This window comes from Pinus tabuliformis, chromosome 6, assembly GCF_031772625.1.
Source record: "Pinus tabuliformis cultivar Carrire ecotype Pingquan chromosome 6, CPIR1, whole genome shotgun sequence".
Classification (NCBI taxonomy): domain Eukaryota; kingdom Viridiplantae; phylum Streptophyta; class Pinopsida; order Pinales; family Pinaceae; genus Pinus; species Pinus tabuliformis.
In genome coordinates, this window is record NC_142292.1 from 886905254 (window position 1) to 886924192 (window position 18939).

Genomic DNA, 18939 nt, shown 5'->3' on the forward strand with positions numbered 1-18939 from the left:
CCTTTGGGTCCCCCCTATCAAAACACTCCACCACTCTCCATGTGAAATCCTCATAAGAGGTCACGCTGGCATACCCCAACATGGACAAGTCGTGAAACCACCACTCGTGCTTCCCCCTCCAAGTGCAAGGTAGCCATTTTTATGGTTTCCATCTCCGACATCCAGTTAAGCTGGAAATAAGTATCCAACTTCTCCACCCAAGCTCGAGTTGTACCCTTAGCAAAGCCATCATTTGTGGGGAAGTACATCCTCCGAATGGTACGCTGCAACTCTAAGTCTGCGTACTCGGTCCCCCACTATACCTGCCCTTCCCATTCTGTTTGAGTTGGCAATAGTCTCTGAATGACAAGTCTGCTTTGAAATCTTCCCCCATTTCCACTCCCTAAAGAAATCTCCCATGGGCATCTGATCATTTAGTCCTCCCTGCTCACTAGGTGTTGATGGTAGAAAAGTAGCCAGCGTGGTTCTGGATGGCCCGTTGAAAGTTGGTGGTTGAGTGGCTGGTGAAGGGTGGTCATATTGTTGTGAGGCCCCTAAAGTCTCTCCAAATAGGAACTCACGATGAAGGCCCTTGTCCTTATTCTACTGTTTGATCTCCTCCAACATCTCCTTATGTCCCTTAGCCAAATCATTGAGGGCCTTCAAGAGGCTATCGAATGTTGCTTCTTCCTTACTCTTAGGCTCTCCCATATCTGCTACAACTATTGCCTTCCCACATGCCTCTGTATCAGGTGTAATCTCCAACTCCCTTTCCATGCTCCTATACCTCTGTCTCCAGTAAGTCACATTCTGCTTATCCTCCTCGTTCATAGGAAATTTCCCCCACGGCTGAACCAAGATCTAAGCTCTAATACCATTGTAATGGTCCTAATTAGGAAAAATAATGATATGCAAAGCAAACATAAATACAACACCATAAATTTTAAACACTCAGTAAACACCCATGTAAACTCCAGAAATAATAACCAGTTGAGCCATTTTATTAAGCAATTGGGGCAATAGTACAATAGTGTGGAAGGAGTGCACCTGGGCTTGCCTCAATGGCAAGCATGACAAAACCCAAGTGATAAAATAACAAGCCCAGATGACAGAATTAGCTGCTCCAATGATGCCCTAAGTTGCCCTAGAAAATTGCACTATCTGCTAGAAAGAAGCTGTTGAAAACCCCACCTCTGATGCTCAAAATATTTTGCAAAATTAATCCCAAGCTCCTCACAAATAACCCACCAAAACCCAGAAAGGGTTTGGTCTAATTTTGATCGGCAAGGTGAAAAAATCGCGATTTTTTCAAAAAATCGCGATTTTAACAACACTGCAAATAACACGTCCTCCTCCATCTGCTGGAAAATACAGCTTGCCTACTACTCCCAGAGAAAGCCCTCCAAAGCACTCCAAAAAGGTTGAGTTACAATCCCCAAAAGTTATCCTTGTTTCTCCCGGCAAACTCTCACTCCACAACTCGACCCACAAGCTCCCATGTGTGCCCAGTGAGAGGCTTATGCGCTGGCCCTGGATGTTGTAATTCGTGTTGCCTTCAAGCAGCAACCTCCTGTTCCAAAACTCCTCCAAAAGGTTGATATTCCACTGAAGCTTCTATGCCAAAATTCTCTCGTCAATTACTACCAGGAAGACTAAAGCAACAAAACAGTAGCTTGTTGACTTTAAATGTAAAAATACACAAATGTATTTTGTAAGTAATATTTTATTAATATATATGAAATATACAAGGATGACGAATGTTACAATGAGGCCCTGCCTATATACCTAGGCAGGTGTCCTTTCATGATTGGGCATGTCTTTTAAACATGCCTTTTCAGTTAGCTAATGACTATTTAAATAATCATTATTTTGATTATTGATTATTTATATTTATTTATGTTCATTTTATTTTATACAGTTTTATGTTCGCAACATTGCCTCTCTCTTCAAGAAGCTTTGTCCTCAAAGCTTAATCGTTAATAATTTCTTCCTTGCCCACGTCTTTTCCGACATGCGTAAGTTGTCGGTACTATTGTCTGGGAATTAGATTTTATCCATTTCCCTCGGATATATATATATATATATATATTATTTTTAATTTTATTTTATTTATTATATATTAATTATTTATTTATTTATTTTTTTAACAAGGTAACTTTATAAAATTATTATAAGGTAACTTTCTAAGTTTATAAAGTAACTTTAATAACATCTATAAAGTAATTTTATAATTAATATTTATGTTATTTTCCTAATTTATAGTTGTGTTTATTTAATTTCCTAAATTACTACCCATCGGATGTGTGCCAAATGGCTTGTCTCTATCAATGGTTGCATTGCAATTCTTCATCGCTGATAACTCATCCGGCATCTGTGTTCATTGATCCAAGAAATCCTCTTAATTGCCATCGAGCCTTTGGAGCGAACTTCGCTTTGATTTCCCCATTAGCAGAATAGTCTAGGATTTGGAAAAAATCGTGTACTAGTAAAGGATGAGGTGAGTTTGCATTCTTCAAAAACTCCACTGTAGATCTCATAACATAGAACCCACAGTCCAATCAATCGCCCTTTCCAACCAAATTTCAATCCCTCATTATCCACCATACTCACTCTCTCTCTGACACTAAATCCACTGGCCTTTGCAATCTCCTCATATAATGATATAATCACTGAAACCGTTTGCTTAGTCATGAATCTCAGTACCCTTCTTGAATCCCCGAACAGAGGAGCGAAGTCTAGTCCTTTGCCCCATGAAGCCAACAAACCGAAGGCATTCAAGAATGGCGGATTCGATTCAGTCTCCATATCTATGAAGACCAAATCTACATCCAAAGGGCATGAACTTTCAATGAGATCTTAGCGATGCAATGATATATTATAGTCCTCAAAACCCTCTCTGAACCAGGCGAGCTCCATAATCTCAGGAATGGTGATACGAGTGTTAGCGTTGGGATCAAACATTTGAGAAAGAAGCTCATGAACTTCACTTGAGCAAGGCCTCTCGCAACTGTATTGTGAGTTCATCATTCTCTTGTACATGGCATGCAAATTGTCATGACCAAATGGTAAACACCCAGACCTAAGTTCGTACAGAATTACTATGCACGACCATACGTCGGCACTGCGAGCATCGTAACCCTTCTGCCTTAAAATCTCAGGCACGTTGAACCTAAAAGTGTCGCACAGTGTGTGAAACATTCCATTCTTCCCCACCTACTCGCGAGTAACACTCAGCCCGAAATCGGCAACCTTGAGGTTCCCCTTATCATCTAAAAGTAGGTTTTCAATCTTGATGTCTCTGTGATAAGCTCCCTTTCTGTGACAGAAGTCTACAGCGCTAATCAGCTGCTGGAAATATTTCTTCGATATATCCTCCGGATATGTCTGTTTTGTACGGTTAGCAAACTTTATTTTGTTCAGTAGGGTTTTGCCGCTAACATACTCCATCACGAAATATATATTTTCTTTGTTGGTCATCACTTCGTAGAGTTGCACGATGTTGGGATGCTTCAGTGTTCTCATAATGGAGATTTATGTCTTGATGCGTTCTACCCATTCCTTCTTCTCGCAAAGTTTTTCTTTGTTGATGACCTTGATGGCCACAGTCTTGCCAGTTTTTAGGTTTTTGGCATGGTATACCTTAGCGAATCCCCCTCTTCCCAAGATTATGTCCCATTTATACTTGGCCAACAGTATATTCTCATCTTCATATTCAGTTTCTTTCAGGAGATCAAAATAATAATCAATATTTGCAATTTTACTTAGTCGTGTATCATCATCTTCCGAGTATTCACTCTGGAGCTCTTCAAATCGATGTTTCTTAGTTCTCGAATTTGCTGAGATTCATCGTCATAATCTTCATAAACATAATTATTATCCCCATCACTTATTTCATCTGAATCAAAGGATGAGGAATGAGGAATATCAAGAGAAATATTAAGAGGGGAGTTGCTAAACTCTGTAGGAGACTCCTCCGAAATTTCTGGTAACTCATTCGAATTTTCTTTCCTCGATTCATTTTCACTTTCATCATCTTTTTCAGCTTTTTCAACAGTCTTCGGGCTAGCAGGCTCATCTTTATCACCATCTTGATTGATATCATTCTCATCCACATCAAGATCAACTTCATTTGGATCATCATCTTGATCTATATCATCCTCATCCACATCAAGACCAGCTTCATTTAGATCCTCATCTTGATCGATATCATTTTCATATTCATCATTATCTATTACATCTTCATTTTCATTATCATCATTCTGATCAAAATCTTCTTCTCCTCTTGATTGATATCATTCTCATCCACATCAAGATCAACTTCATTTGGATCATCATCTTGATCTATATCATCCTCATTCACATCAAGATCAACTTCATTTGGATCCTCATCTTGATCGATATCATTTTCATATTCATCGTTATCTATTACATCTTCATTTTCATTATCATCATTTTGATCAAAATCTTCTTCTCCTACTTCACCTTGTTTCATTTCTTCACCATCGCTATCATCTTCCTTATTATGGATTTCTGCATAACTTTTCTTTAGACATGTTGTAACTTCTGCACATGATTTTTCTAATTGCTGAAATGCTTCTTGAATTTTGCTTAACTGCTTAATAAATTCAGCGTGAAAACTTAACAGCATATTGTGCGGCGGATAACGTTCAAAGACTCGCATGGCTCTAATACCACTGAAGCAACAAAATTGTATCTTGTTGACTTTAAATGTAAAAATACACAAATGTATTTTGTAAATAATATTTTATTAATATATATGAAATGTACAAGGATGATGAATGTTACAATGAGGCCTTGTTTATATACCTAGGTAGGTGTCCTTTCATGATTGGGCATGTCTTTTAGACATGCCTTTTTAGTTAAATAATGACTATTTAAATAATCATTATTTTGATTATTCATTATTTATATTTATTTATGTTCATTTTATTTTATACAATTTTATGTTCATAACAAAGACCCCTGAAAAGACACCAACGTATTCCCTTCCTACGTCCTCCTGGAACACGCACTAGCTGAACAAATGGCTAAGTGATAAGCTTTGAATCCCCTCTAGCTCTTCTCCAATGTGGTACGATTTGACCTCCCTAGGGTGGCACTCAAAGTCCCTCAAAGAAAAGGTGAGTTATTCGCTTGGAAAACTCTGTGCTAAACAGCAAGCGACCCGACTAAGCAGCTCGAGCAACAAAGTGAGTTCAATTGACAAAAAAACCCCGAAATGAGGTTGAGCTTCTCCTATTTATAATTAGTGAGCTTCCTTTTCCCACGTGGGCCCCTCCATCTAGCTTTTCGACCTCCCTTCCTTGGCTATTCAAATTTCTCCTTAGGCAAGTGCATTTTTCCTTGTGTGTGTGGCCCCCACACTCCACTAACCAAGTATTTCGGCCTCCCTTCTTTCCTATGTCTTTCTCCCAAAACTTCATGGATCCCATGGTTACCAAAAATGCCAAAATTGTGGAAAAATAAACTTGGGACAAATTAATTTAAGAAGGGACATTATAGGTACTAACCACCCAATGCCTCTGGCACTGCAGAGACTGTGGCTCTGACGACTACAAGGTCACCATGTTAACCACTAAAGAGGTGTTAGGCTCCTCAAGCTAGATGAGAAAGGTGGTCCTATTATCTTTATCAACCAAGCTTATGCTTGGAGGTAAGTTATTAAATGCAAGACTAGCTTAGGATGCTTAATGCAAAATTATGAGTGAATGATCTTGGAGTGAGATTTGTTTAAGATTTATTCAAGTACTTAGTTATTATTTGAGTTACGCAAACAAGTACTTAACAATAGCAAGTAACAGACAATCTCATCAACAAGAATATGTGCCAAATTCACAAGTGCCGACAAGATACCCACAAGATACAATTGCTTAAGTATAAGAAAGATGCTCTTCACAATGATTCACCAATATAGAGAGTTCACAATAGATATCCACTTACAACAATTAACCAATGATATAGGATTCCAATGATGATTACTTGAAACAATTAGAAATCTTCCAAGATATTTCAACAAGATAAATGCCAATATTACTTAACTCAAATTGTCCAATTAGATTAGAAACCTTCAAGTAAAGAAACACTTAGAGCTTAATGCCAATGTGAGATTATCATTCGCCAATAGATATGAGCAATGAGACAACGACAATAATATCACAGCTCTTATGCCAATTAGAATGATGAAAACAATAGATACCAATATCCAATGAGCTCTTAGATTTACTGGGTAACCAAAATGCATGTGCTTTAGGGAGTAAGTTAATGTGCACAATTAAGGTGATGGAACTTCACAAGTCAACCAACGTCAGATGCTAGCACATTAAACACAATAAACAAATCCCTTCCACAATGAGCAATTAGAACATGAAGAATAAACCTTCATGCTACTTGTGTTTTTATGATATTCAGTGAATTATAAGTGAACTTTGAAACAGCAGTGAGTGAATTTAATTGAGAGCTCGTTAGATGCAAAGTATGAGGTGCCTAAGCTTGCCAAATGCAAGTGAAACAAAACCACTTTGCCAAAATCCAATTTATGAATGAAATAAGCCTTCTTCTGATGCTAATATCATTGTTATATCAGACTTATTAAGCAGAGATGACAGTCAACCATAAATCATAAAACAATTTAAGTTATGAGTGCTCAACTCACCCAATTGATCTATCAATGTATTAGACAACATGTGAGTAAATTTTATGTCAAATAGATGAATTAAATGTCACTGTTAGGAAGAGATAAGACTGTTGTAGCAAAACAGTGAGGAAGGAGGGTTTAGAGATCAAACCCTTGGGTCTTCTCACCTTGGAGAAAATTGCCCACTTGCCCAAAAAAAATCTAGTGACTGGAACACCTGCAAACACCAAAATGATTCCAATACCTCTGCAAAACACAAATAATTAGCTTCAGAAATCACAGAGATGAAAGAGGGCAAGATAGGCCAAATTAGGGCCATGCTAAGCCTAGTAAGGCTAGATGGGAGCAGCAAAGGGAATGGAAATAGAAATGGAATGGGTGCTAGTTATAATATATGAAATGGAATGGAAATAGAAATTGGATAAAGACAAGATAGGGAAATGAAGGACAAAAAGAAGAGATGAAAAGAGATTGAAAGAAAACAGTGCCTATCAATCATTGACTAATGGAGTCATTGGGCATTAGATAAATAAAAGAACTAGAGTGTCACAAAGAACTAATTTGAAGCAGGTCGTATGTAGAAAAGGTTTGTTTACTATCTTCCACTAATTAGTAGATGATGAAACTATTTGATATATTCATCTTTAAGTTGTTTACTAAAGGTAAAAAGAGCTAATGTGATACATTTGAACCTTAAGTATTTGTTGGAAATGTGTTGCAAACAACTAGTCTTAGAGGGTTAAGATTGCCACTCCCTAATCAAATTATAAAGGTTTTGCTTGCCTTATGTCTGTAATGTGCTTCCAACTCTGCAACTTAAACTGATAGAATAAAGGAAAACCAAGTGTAAAAATCAAATAGAAAATAAAGAAAAAGGGAGAGCCTCCTCAAATTGCTTTATTCTTGGATGAATAAATTCATTACTAGGCCTTTATAAAATAATGGCAACAAAAAGAATCAACAATAATATGGATAGAAATTGAAGAGCATTAATAAACCATACATCACAGTGGATCAATACATCAAATCTTCCATTAATCTTCAAGAATGGTAGGACAGACCTGTTGTCACTCAAATTGTACAGGCAAGATGCAACAATGCTCAAAACGAGGGTTGTCACTCTGATCCTGGCCCTCTTTGTTCTAGTTGTCTCCCTACAGCAAGCTATGGGGGGTAGCCCCTATGAAATGTGAAGACGGGAGACTTGTTCGCAACCAACAAATACAAGAGACACAGCTGATGGCCTAGCAACTTGGTTAACAAGTTAAAGATTAGATTAGATTAATCGTGGAAGACTAGTTCCTTAATGGAGTCAATTACTTGCTTAAGATAAATTCTTTACCAAGTCACCAGATGACCAATTATTGCTTTGGGGATGTTTCACTATCCTATATGGAATGCAAATCCTACAATTTAAGTGAGATGCAAAAATCTTGGTTTGTTTTAAATTATATGCTTATCTAAATGTATCCTTCCTCTCAACTGTTTTGAAGTTAGTCTCTAGAGTAGGTTGTGAGAGAGAAACCAAAGGGAAGCAAGCTATGGCTTGATTAACAATCCCTCCTCTTGAGTTCTAACCACCTGATGCCTCCAGCTGCAGAGACTATGGCTCTAATGACTGCAAGGTCACTGTCTTAACCACTAAAAAGGTTCTAGACTTCGCAAGTTGGGTGAGAAAGGTGGGCCTATCTTTCTATCAACAAAGTGTATGCTTGGAAGTAAGTTAATTAATGCACAACTAGGCCTACGATGCAAGTGCAAAGTATGAGTGAAGACTCTTAAGGTGAGATTATTAAGTTTCTTAAGTACTTGAAAGACAATGATATTCCATGCCAGAACAATAAGGTACTTAACAATAAATAATGACAATCTTCACCATAAGAGAAAGTGCTCAAATCAAACGATGCCAGAAAATGCTGCCTATATGCCAATAGACAATAGATAAACAAGATCAAATTTGCAAGATCAATGCTCCTTAACACAATTAGCAATCCTCAAGATTATAACAATGAATCACCAATATGCCAATTAGATACAATGAAGAGCTCTTCATGGACACAATTAGATCTCTTATTACAATTGAGATTAAATTCGATGAAGGTATTTTACGAGTGACTTAGATTACAAATCCACAAGAGCTATTTAACTCAACAATGAGCAATGTATCCACTTATCCAACAATGATAATAGCAATGAGAAACAAGAACATTAATCACAATGTTACTTGTTAAGTCAATCTCATTAGACAATTATCAAATCAATTAGAGCACTTATGTTTATTAATGCAAGAGTGCAAATAAATGCCAATGATGCAAGAATGCAATATGGATCAGCAAAGAGACATACGATTGCAGAATAAGAAAATCACCCAATTACAGAATTAAATGATTATCCTAATTTCTTGTGATCTCCATATGAAATCCAATGAGGTTGAAACCACTCTCAAACATCCAAAATTATTAATTATAGTGTTAAAATTTAAGTAAAAGAATGAAAGTGACATTTCATCCTTTTGCTTTAAGAATTTAACATCACCATTAATTTCTATGGTAGGTGAATTGGAGGGATAGGGTTCTATTTATGTGGCATTAATAGGGCCCTAAGGTTAGGTATTGTGCTTCCAAATGGCTTATTATATTGCTTCTTTTTTAAAATTTAGGTTTTGATGGTCTGTCACTGCACCACATGACACTGTTTGAAACAATCTACTTCAGTACAGAACTGAAGAAAAATATTTCAAAGCACCCGGTTGGACCAGTTTCCCTCCAAACCAGTCAAACCAGCCAATTCCAACAGTTCTGGTTGTTGAATTTTGTAGCTATAGTCGGTCTTCATATTGATATATTGTTATCATTTATATTTGTGTAAAGCATGGTCTTCGTGCTCAAAAGAAAATTTTGTTTTTCAAATATTTGTCAAAAGAAAAATACAAGGCATGTTATTCATGACATTATCAAAAAGGAAAAATTGAATTTTTAATTTTATCTTTTGGTTCCACAAGATGTCAAAGTCGGCCCTCAAGTCATCAAGTCAGCCCAGCCCTCAATGGCACCCATTCGGCCTATTGGATCACTATATATGTGAGGCCTTCGACCTCTTCTCAAGCACCTTTCGATCTGATCATTAAAAGTTAAAACATGGTTCTTCTAGCCATATGAAGGAGATTAAGAAGCAGGTCAAAGACATTAAAGGCACAGGAAGAATCTCTGAAAAAGGCCAAAACTTTTGTGGTTATTCTCTGTGAAAAGGACCGAAGTTTCTGTGGTATATTCTCTATGAAAGGGGCTGAAATTTTCTGTCACATCTCTCTGTGGTCAAGTCCGAACTTCTGTGGAAGATAGGCCAAATTTCAGACCGCTGTTGCAGACCCTTGACCGAGTTGACTAGGGCGGAAGGCTTTGACTTGGACTCTTGGTGGACAGTCTGATGGTCAGTTTGTCTATTGACTTGACTTTGATGTCTCTCTTGTTGAATTCATTCTCTAAGGAAAGGTTTGCTGGAATTTTCCCCCATGTGGATTTTACCAAGGTAAATATTTGTGATATTGTGTGGTTGTCTCTTTATGATCCTTATAGCATTTTTTTTTTACTGTTGAGCTCCTCTAAGTAATTGCTTTATGATGGAAAATATCACAAGAAAAAGATTAGACTAATGAATATCATGAGAAGAAATTATCAGTTTCGAGGATGCCCTAAAAATTTTAACACTGGTCCAGTTACAATGAGAACAAGGACAAGAGGAGGGGATGGCCCCATGGCCAAGAGTTAATCAACATCTAGTTTAATTTGACATACAAAATTCCAATAAGAACTAATCACTAAATCGAGCTTAAATATCGTGTCCCTCACCAGATTAAGTGTAAATGGATTCTTCTTGTGATTTCATTGGATATGATTCTATTGAAAAGGAGATAATAGAAAGCAAATTCTGTAAATGCTTGTACCTGATCTATTTTAAAACAAGCATGTTTGTCATGACTCATAAAATTTGGAATGTGCTGATCACTTAATCAGTTAGGTTTAATTTCATGTCAAGAAGGGTAAGAGACATGAATGTCAAGTTCTACGCTGCCCTAATACTCCCAGAGATAACCAAATACAAGTATGGTTCCCCACAATAATTGTAATGTTCTTGAATTTCATATAAAATGTCATTTCAGAGGAGGCATCTATGAAACAAGATTAACTTCCAGTTTAAAAATTAACAGCACAGGCCTCCAGAAATCACCTGCAAACAGAAGATTGAACAGTGATTGTAAAAGGCTTCACCAACGGGAGTTCAGACCTATTTTCTAGTAGCACAACTGCATTCTCTAACTTCAGGTAAGCATTTAGTCCAAATTGTTCTCGCCCTGTATAAGAATCACTTCTAACAGAAAGATCTGATTTGGGAAGCTTTTTCAACCAACCATGTCCAGGCTCAAACCTGTTGTATCTATTATGTTCTTCTGCAAATGTCAATGCCTCTATATGGTCTGCTGGCCAAATGGCAACTTCTAGATTTCCAAAATCAATGCGAAACACAAAACTAGCATCATTTTCAGAAAATGTTGTCTGCTTCTGAAACTTTAAGTATTCCGTCAAAGAAGATGAAAGCTGGATCTTCGGGCCTGCAATGACTGCTGTGAGGTGAATGCTTTTCTCTGGTATGACTCTTAGCATAGCATGCCTGACCCTCTCTGTATATAGCTCATAGAACTCTTCCCACCTTTTATCCCTGCAGTAAGAATTGGTTACACTCCAATCTAAGGAATTGGAAGGTTTCTTGCTTCCATTAAGTGAGGTCCAACTAAAGGCATCCAGTAACTGTAAATACAGAAGAACTATGTACATGATAAATGAACAATCCAGATCAAAGAGTAACTCATCCACAGAGAGGCCACATTTCAAAACCCCCGAATTTGGATTTCTTAAAGATGGATCCACTGAGAAGCTTTTAGCTTCACATAAGAGAAAAGGTTTCCTAGTAGCTGTTGATTGAGTAGGACCTGCAGAAATGTTATATTTCACAAATTTATTCTCCCAATCTGACCACATTTCTCGTTGATGCTTTTCCAACACTGCATTGCACATGCTGGAAGTGCTATTTCTTCCACTAGAATCCATGCCTGCTCTCTGTCTGCTGTAGCTATCTTGGTTTGCTGACTTTGAGCCACTATCTTCAAGTTTGTTGTTAGAGGAAGAAGAAAATATCTGTCTAGAGCCACTCCCTTCACGTTCGTTGTTAGAAGAAGTTGAAAATATGTGTCCCTTCAACTCCCCACAAACAAGAGAGAACTCCACAGCATTCCTCTCATTGGTGGCATACAGTAAGCTCAAGTTTTCTAGTTTTAATTCAACAGAAGATCCAGCGATACTAGAAAATGACACACCCTCAATTTGTCCTGGTACTGTCATCTTGTTGATGTCATTGCATCTAATAGTGATAAAGACTTCACACAAGTCTACCCTGTAATACAATCCTGTGAAATTGCAAGGTTTCTTATTGTGCTTTGTACTACAAAAAGGGAGAGTTTGAGTCATTGTTGCACTCCTCTCACCAGCAGATTGACAATGAAAGCCCTTCTTAAGAAAGGAACAGGCATAATAAACCAAGTTACATAAAGTATTATAAAGATACACAATAAATGCATTAAAGCCTCCTATGAGTTTCCGTAGGCATCTCAATGGTAAAGAAAAGAAACGTTGCAGTAATCGCAAATGCAGATGAATTTTTTTCCTCCTAAAATTGTTGCTCTCTCCCTCTAAATTTTCCAGTTGTAATTGTGCAAAAACCTTATGTCGAGCAACTCGTCTCGCTAGTGCAATTGCTTCCACTGGCAAGTCCTTTTCCATCTTGCAGACCTCTTTCCAAAGTCCTTCAATACAACTGGAAATTCTTTTATTTTTCACTTGATTGGACCTAAAACCTATTTGGAATTCTTTAGGCACCCATCCAACTTCTCGAAGCCAGGATACATAAGCTTGGAAATATTGTCGTTGCAGTATAACAGTTTCCACAAGCTTTTCCATCCGTCTCCTTGGAGTAGGCCTTCTAACATGTTCTAATGCCCTTTTCCATAGATCTTTACCACTGATGCCATGTCTACCTTCCGCTATAAGCTGTGTATATTTTACCGACTCCATAGTGTCTACAGCAATTAAATTGAGGTGCTTTAATATTATCATGAGCTCATTCAAGTCTCGTGGGCACAAGCCAAGCTTTGCTTCAGGAATAAAAAACTCCAAATTACTAAGCTGAAGATTTGATAGTTGAACAGAAACCGTAAGCTTCTGCAGAAAAATAATATATTTATCATGAACTTCAACGGAATGCAACTGGATGATCTCTGGCTTCTTCAATTCAAGACCTAAATCTTTGATGTCACAAATCTTGGAGCCTTCAGCACCTCTGCATGAAAAAAAAACTGAAATCATAGCTGCACTTAGAAAACCTCCAGGTGAGTGGCTTTGCCTATAATATCCATCCTCCACAGTGAAGCTGTTTACACTCAAACAGCAGCCGTTTAAATTATTAACTGTAGCTGATTCAGCTGGAATCTCACGTGGAGCTTTCACTGCCCAAAGCAACTCAACAGAAATGTCAATTAACTTTATCTTAGCACCCTGTAATATCATATTGGTCAGGAGGGTAACAATCAAATCTCTTGATGGTCGAAGTCCAGTAACTTTTTCCGCAGCAGCATGCAAAGCAGACCCCTGCAACCCACACATAAGAATTTAGAGTACAAATTGGTAAATGAAGTACAGAAGCTTCAGGTGTATTTGAAACGACTTGTTGCAGCTCAGGAATGCAGCCTATAAGTCAGAACAATGATTCCATGGGCTAAAAAGGCTTTCAAAAATGCAGCTAAGATAAATCAAATGTATGTTCAATATGGCGATGATCCCTGCTCAAAACTAACAGTAAAACCACAAAATCATTAAAATGAGGTGTTCAAATCTATAATCATGTACACCAAAATATGAATATAAAAAGCTAAACCCTTTGATATTAAGTTTCCTGAAACATGGTAATGGGTACTATTACCCACCAAAGTGGGTAACCCCATGGGAAAAAACCTGTTTCTCCTATCTTGGACAGCCAGCAGCGCTACACATTGCTTATTGATGATGATATGTCAGTTTTCTCTGCCATCTACACCGGTCATGCACCTCTCGCCATCCGGCATTCCTCTTGGATGAAGATGGGCAACCACTCAACAGGTATCTTGACCATTGTGCAATTGAGTTCTTTTACTTTAACAATTTGGACATTTTATTCAGCAGAGCATTGGGCTTTTAGATGAGCTTGGCAGTAGATGGACACCCCAGAGCACCCTCAAATGCCAGAACGTTGAGCTTCTCTTGCTTAGCATTGAGGATTCTTGATGATGTAGCAGTGGATCCAACATGACCCCATGCTAACCTTGACACTACTTGATGGACATGCATTGATCCAAAGCTAGATGAGGATGATTGCCCCCCAATATGACAGAGGAGGGCTTGTTGCACCTGATGGAGCCCCAACATTGGAGAGAGAGTACGCAACATTGTCTACTTGGCACCCATAGAGATGACGTGAGGTAACTAGAGCTGGATTTTGGAAACATGGAGATGCTTTGAGGCTTGATTTGAGGGCCCTTTCTCAAATTGATGGTTGATCATGATGCTTGGAGACTCATTTAGCTCTTCCAATACATTTTTGGAGCATTTTGAGCCCTAAAAGGGCATGACGGCATGCTTATGAGAGCTTACGGCTCACAGGAGTGGGCATTTATTGGCATATTCTATTGTTTGAGTGAGTGGGTTGTCTTGTAACCCATTTTACTTTATGTCTACTCACATTGACTTGTTTTAGGGGCTTTTAGTAGATTATTAGAGGTGATAGACCTCATATAAAAAGAAGATCACCTCTTTTCATTTGTCATCATCACACATGGATTTTGGCCTCTATTTGTACTTTGTTGCTCGAGGAGATGTGATCTTATGTGGATTTTTGCACTTGGAGACTAGTTTTTGTGTTGGAGACATCTTTTGGAGATTGAAAGAAGGCATGTTCTTGGATAATTTGTGAGTATTTTATTGCATATCTTTATGGTTTTACATGTAAAAATTTTGCTAGGGTTTCCACTTGTTCCTTGTCTAAATGAAAATGTTTATTGGTAATTCTTGGTAATTATTGTGTTAAACTCACACCAAAATAATGGACAGAATTAGGATAACTCGTGAGATACTTTATTATTCACAAGAATGTACATATAAATACATTTTTTTGACCCTTGGTTTCATATTCCAAGACGTCTCTTGAACTTCCGTGACTATTGTACTTCTTACACGCCAACCCTTACGGATTAGGTGTCCAACATTCCCCCCTTTAATTCGAAGGGGTGTATATGAGTCCAAAAAGAGAGCTAAGATACAAAAATGCATGGCAACCAATGACTAGATGTGCTCCCGGAAATGGTGGTTTTAAGGAAAACCACAAACAAAATGAGGAAAACTCGAGGTCTCAAACAGTGGAAGTTTAAGGTTCACACCAACTCTGGAAATAAAGCTTGAAGCAGTTCCTGGAACAATTCCAAATTTGGCTAGAAGTTGAAGTCTTTTGATTGTGGAAGTGCTCCCTAATGTTGGTTTAAAGTTGGGCAAAAACTAAAGTCTTTTGCTAGTGGTGGTTTAAGGAAGGCCACCAACCAAAAGCATGCTCATGGGGCATGAGTCTGTCTCACTCTAAATCTGGCTATGGTTAACTCTGGCTCTAGGCACTAGCAATGACCTTTGGTTCAGGTTGTGGCTCAGGCTCGCTTGATCTGGCTTTGAACCTAGTAATTGACCATCAATTCCCCCCTATTAGATACAAGGTAAAAAGATGAAGAAATCTCAACTACAAGATGTTTCAATAGTCAAGAATGAACTGTAAAGTATGACCAAAATATCTTCTTGGCTATTGAAGCCCATTGCCAAGAAGCGATCAAGCCAAGGTGAATCTTCGTTCTTGTAGAAGTCTTGTTTCTAGAACATTTGTTTGAATGATGAGTATTTCTACCGCAATGCTCACATGGGTGAAGATTAAACAATGATCTTTCACATGGCCAACCCGATCACAATGTTGGCATCGGCAAATATATTATGGTTGTGGTAAATAAGCAAGTGAAAAGGAATCATCCTGAAGAAACCCAGCACTATGAAACTAGATGGGCTTAAAATAATCTGGAATATGAAAAGAAACATCCTTGTAATATCCAAGACCGGTTCTATTTCTATTGTTAACAACTTCTTCCCAAGGTCTAATGATCGGCTTGGGAAGTGTAGCTTGAAATTTTGCATCTTTATGCAAAATTGCTCCTGAAATGGCCTTAGTATTCTGATAAATTTATGGCTGTTGATGGGAGCCAGCTTCAAACAAAGAATTGTTCTTGTTGCACAGTTATTGTCAAAGTTCCAAGGAAGAGGAAGTACCATTTTTTTCCAACTGGGTCAGATCATTTATCAACAGTTTATGTGTCATTGTAAACCCATTCTACAAGTTATGTAATGTAAATGATGCTAGTAAGACCATGAATGTATGTAAAAACTAGGTAATCCTATTATTTTCTAAACATGGATGGTCGGCAAAGTTTTTCCCTCCAACTTCACCCCAAAGCTAGGGTGGAATTCTTCGTCAAAGTCTTAGGTGAGTCCTAGTGTTCTAGTCGAGTCTTATGTAAAAGTGATTTGGGAATAATTTAAGCTAGTTGGCTAAATTATTTTATTACAAATCACTTGGTCTACTAGATCATATTGTGTCATAAATTGGGTATGTAATTTGAGGGTCTAAGCCAAATGGGTATTCCCCCTTTGAGGGTTGAATTGTAAAAAAAATTATGTAAAAATATTTTAATGCATGGTCCCTCATACTTAGACACCACAGTTAAAATATTAGAAGGTGGAAAAATAATTGATCCCCTCAAATGTCAATTAATTACATTTTCTGGCAAAAATAAATTATTATCCTAAGCCAGAAATTTAATTAATTACAGTCAAAATTAAATTCCTAGAGAAAATAAATTCTGAGTCGAAAAATTCGTAGGTCTTAAAAGAATTAATTTTTGGAGGTCCTCCACGAAGAGAATATTGGATATTTCAAGAAAAATTGGACACATGGACCTTGGTGGTTAAGTCAAAGTCAATTTTTTGAGGAAATTAATTCAAATAATTAATTTTGAACTATTAAAAATGGAATTAAATGATAAATTCGAAAATTACTCAAAAATAAAAATTCAACGGTTAAGATTAGAAGATGATCAAGTATTTTTTGATGGCCAAGATTATTTTGACGAGGATCAAGCAAACTAGCCGTTATTTTCCACTTGGAAGATTTAAGTATAAATTAGAGTCATTTGAGTCTCTAGCCATCTGATTTTTTGCTAATAAATTGTTGTTGAAGCATTTATGTAACACTAATGTCCCGTTGGGAACTTTTATTTCTATAATAATAAAGACTTTGGGGTGCAATTCAAGGTGTTCCATGTTTGTTAATGTGTGGTATGTACTAACTACAGGCTTTCCTATATTGTGATGGTAAATTATAAAAAATTGTTTTTTTATTAAATGGGGATAAAGTCATTCCATTGATATTTTTGGGTTAACCTTAGATGATTTGATTCGCCATATGATTAACATATTTTCTTGAGATAAATACATAATGTTTTCAGGTACTTTAGTCCTTGGTCTCCAAGTGCACAAACTATGGACAGGGACCAACTTTACTTGGATCCCGAATATTTATGTGGTGGATCTAATCTTCGCTAAGGCTATATAGTGTGGACTTGGGTTTCTAAAGTATATTTTAGTTCTTTATCAAAGAAAATATCCATAGAAATTTATTTCTCAAAAAAAAAAAAAAATTCAAAACCCTTGTATATTTGTATACTTGTAAATAGATTTGTAATTTAAACTTATAAATTATTTTTGCTAATTGGGGTTTTGGGGTTTTGAGATTTTGTATATATTTGGGCATTGGGTGTTTTATTTTCATTTTTGCAGGTGAAGTCAAAAGAAAAGGCTGAAGTATAGCTAGATCTACACCCTTGAGGGTAAGATCTAGTCTCTAGAAATTTTGCGGGGCTAGCCACTGAAAAATTTGTTGAAAATGCAACAAGAAAATCCTAATTTAATTTTGTCCTTAAATTAAATTAGAAATTAAATTGTAATTCCAATTCTCATAACAACTTGTAATAGTTAACTAAGTTAATTTGACTTAGTTGGCTCAATTAATTAGAGTCGGGAGTTAACTAGAGTCATGTAGAGTGTTTGCTACATTTTAGGAGCCTGGTTGAGTTTATTTTGAGTTTTAATTATTTAATTCAGTTAAATTTAGTTAAACTATTTCCAACTGATGGACGAATTAGTGGGAGATCCAGTAATGGGTTGTAACCTGCAGTAGTGGGGTGTAACCAGCACTGATCAACCAGTAAACTAAAGATTCACTCATAATTAACTCATGCATGTCGAATCAGAGAAAGACCTAGTTGAGATTGGAGTTCAGGGATAGTGTACTATCAATTGTATAACCATATAAATTGTACAGGTGATGCATGCAATCAGAGGAAGGCCTATGAGGATTGTGCAATTCATTATTGAGTAATTTCCCAATTAAATATGGGCTAATTCCCAAGGGAACAACGCAAGGAAATAGGAACTTTGCAGGCAGCAGAATTGGCTAAAGTATTGGCTTAAGCTGGTTTGTGAAGTGTTGAAATTTCTAAGTATTACCCGTTAGAAATTGTATCTGTATTCTCTGGTTTATTTTGCCTACTTATTTAATTACTAACAAGTTGTTTAACCATATAAACACTGAAATAAACACAATACAGCCTCAACCATCTACAAATTAACAGCTGAAAGAAATAGACAAACAAACAAGTGACACCATTATTTTTGGACAATCGTCCCCGGAAAAACCCAACTTGGGAAAACCGGTGCAACAGTTCTGAGAGATTTATTATTATGCAGTTTTTCCTTGAGTACAACTGGGTGACAAACTAGCTCACCCGACAAAGAAAAATAACCCGGCAGTAATACCTCTATTCAGAAGCAAATATTCAAAAAATCTGCCCCATGAAACCCTCTCCAACACAATTTAAAGCTCAGCATCAGCCCTCCTGGCCTCTGTGTCGGCTTGAAACCCACTGTGACAGCCTTATAAGGCTCTACGCAGCCTCTCTGACCCACTGCGTCACTCCTGCAACCTCTGCATGGATGACGCGGGCCCTTCTGGCCTCTGCACAGTCCATGCTAGCCTTTGCATGGCTCCCTTTCCCTCTGCATCTGCCTCTCTGCTTT

The 18939-nt window shown here is 37.3% G+C and overlaps 1 protein-coding gene across 4 annotated transcripts in view; it reads right to left on the minus strand.

The window, feature by feature from the left end:
* The window catches only part of LOC149261751 (vacuolar protein sorting-associated protein, putative (DUF1162)), a 528477-nt gene that overhangs the window by 432366 nt on the left and 77172 nt on the right, over positions 1-18939 (minus strand). For all 4 annotated transcript variants that reach the window (XM_089422755.1, XM_089422751.1, XM_089422743.1 and 1 more), the window contains exon 3: positions 10862-13332. In XM_089422755.1, the coding sequence (XP_089278881.1) occupies positions 10862-13332 (2471 nt within the window). The remainder of the gene's footprint in view (positions 1-10861; positions 13333-18939) is intronic.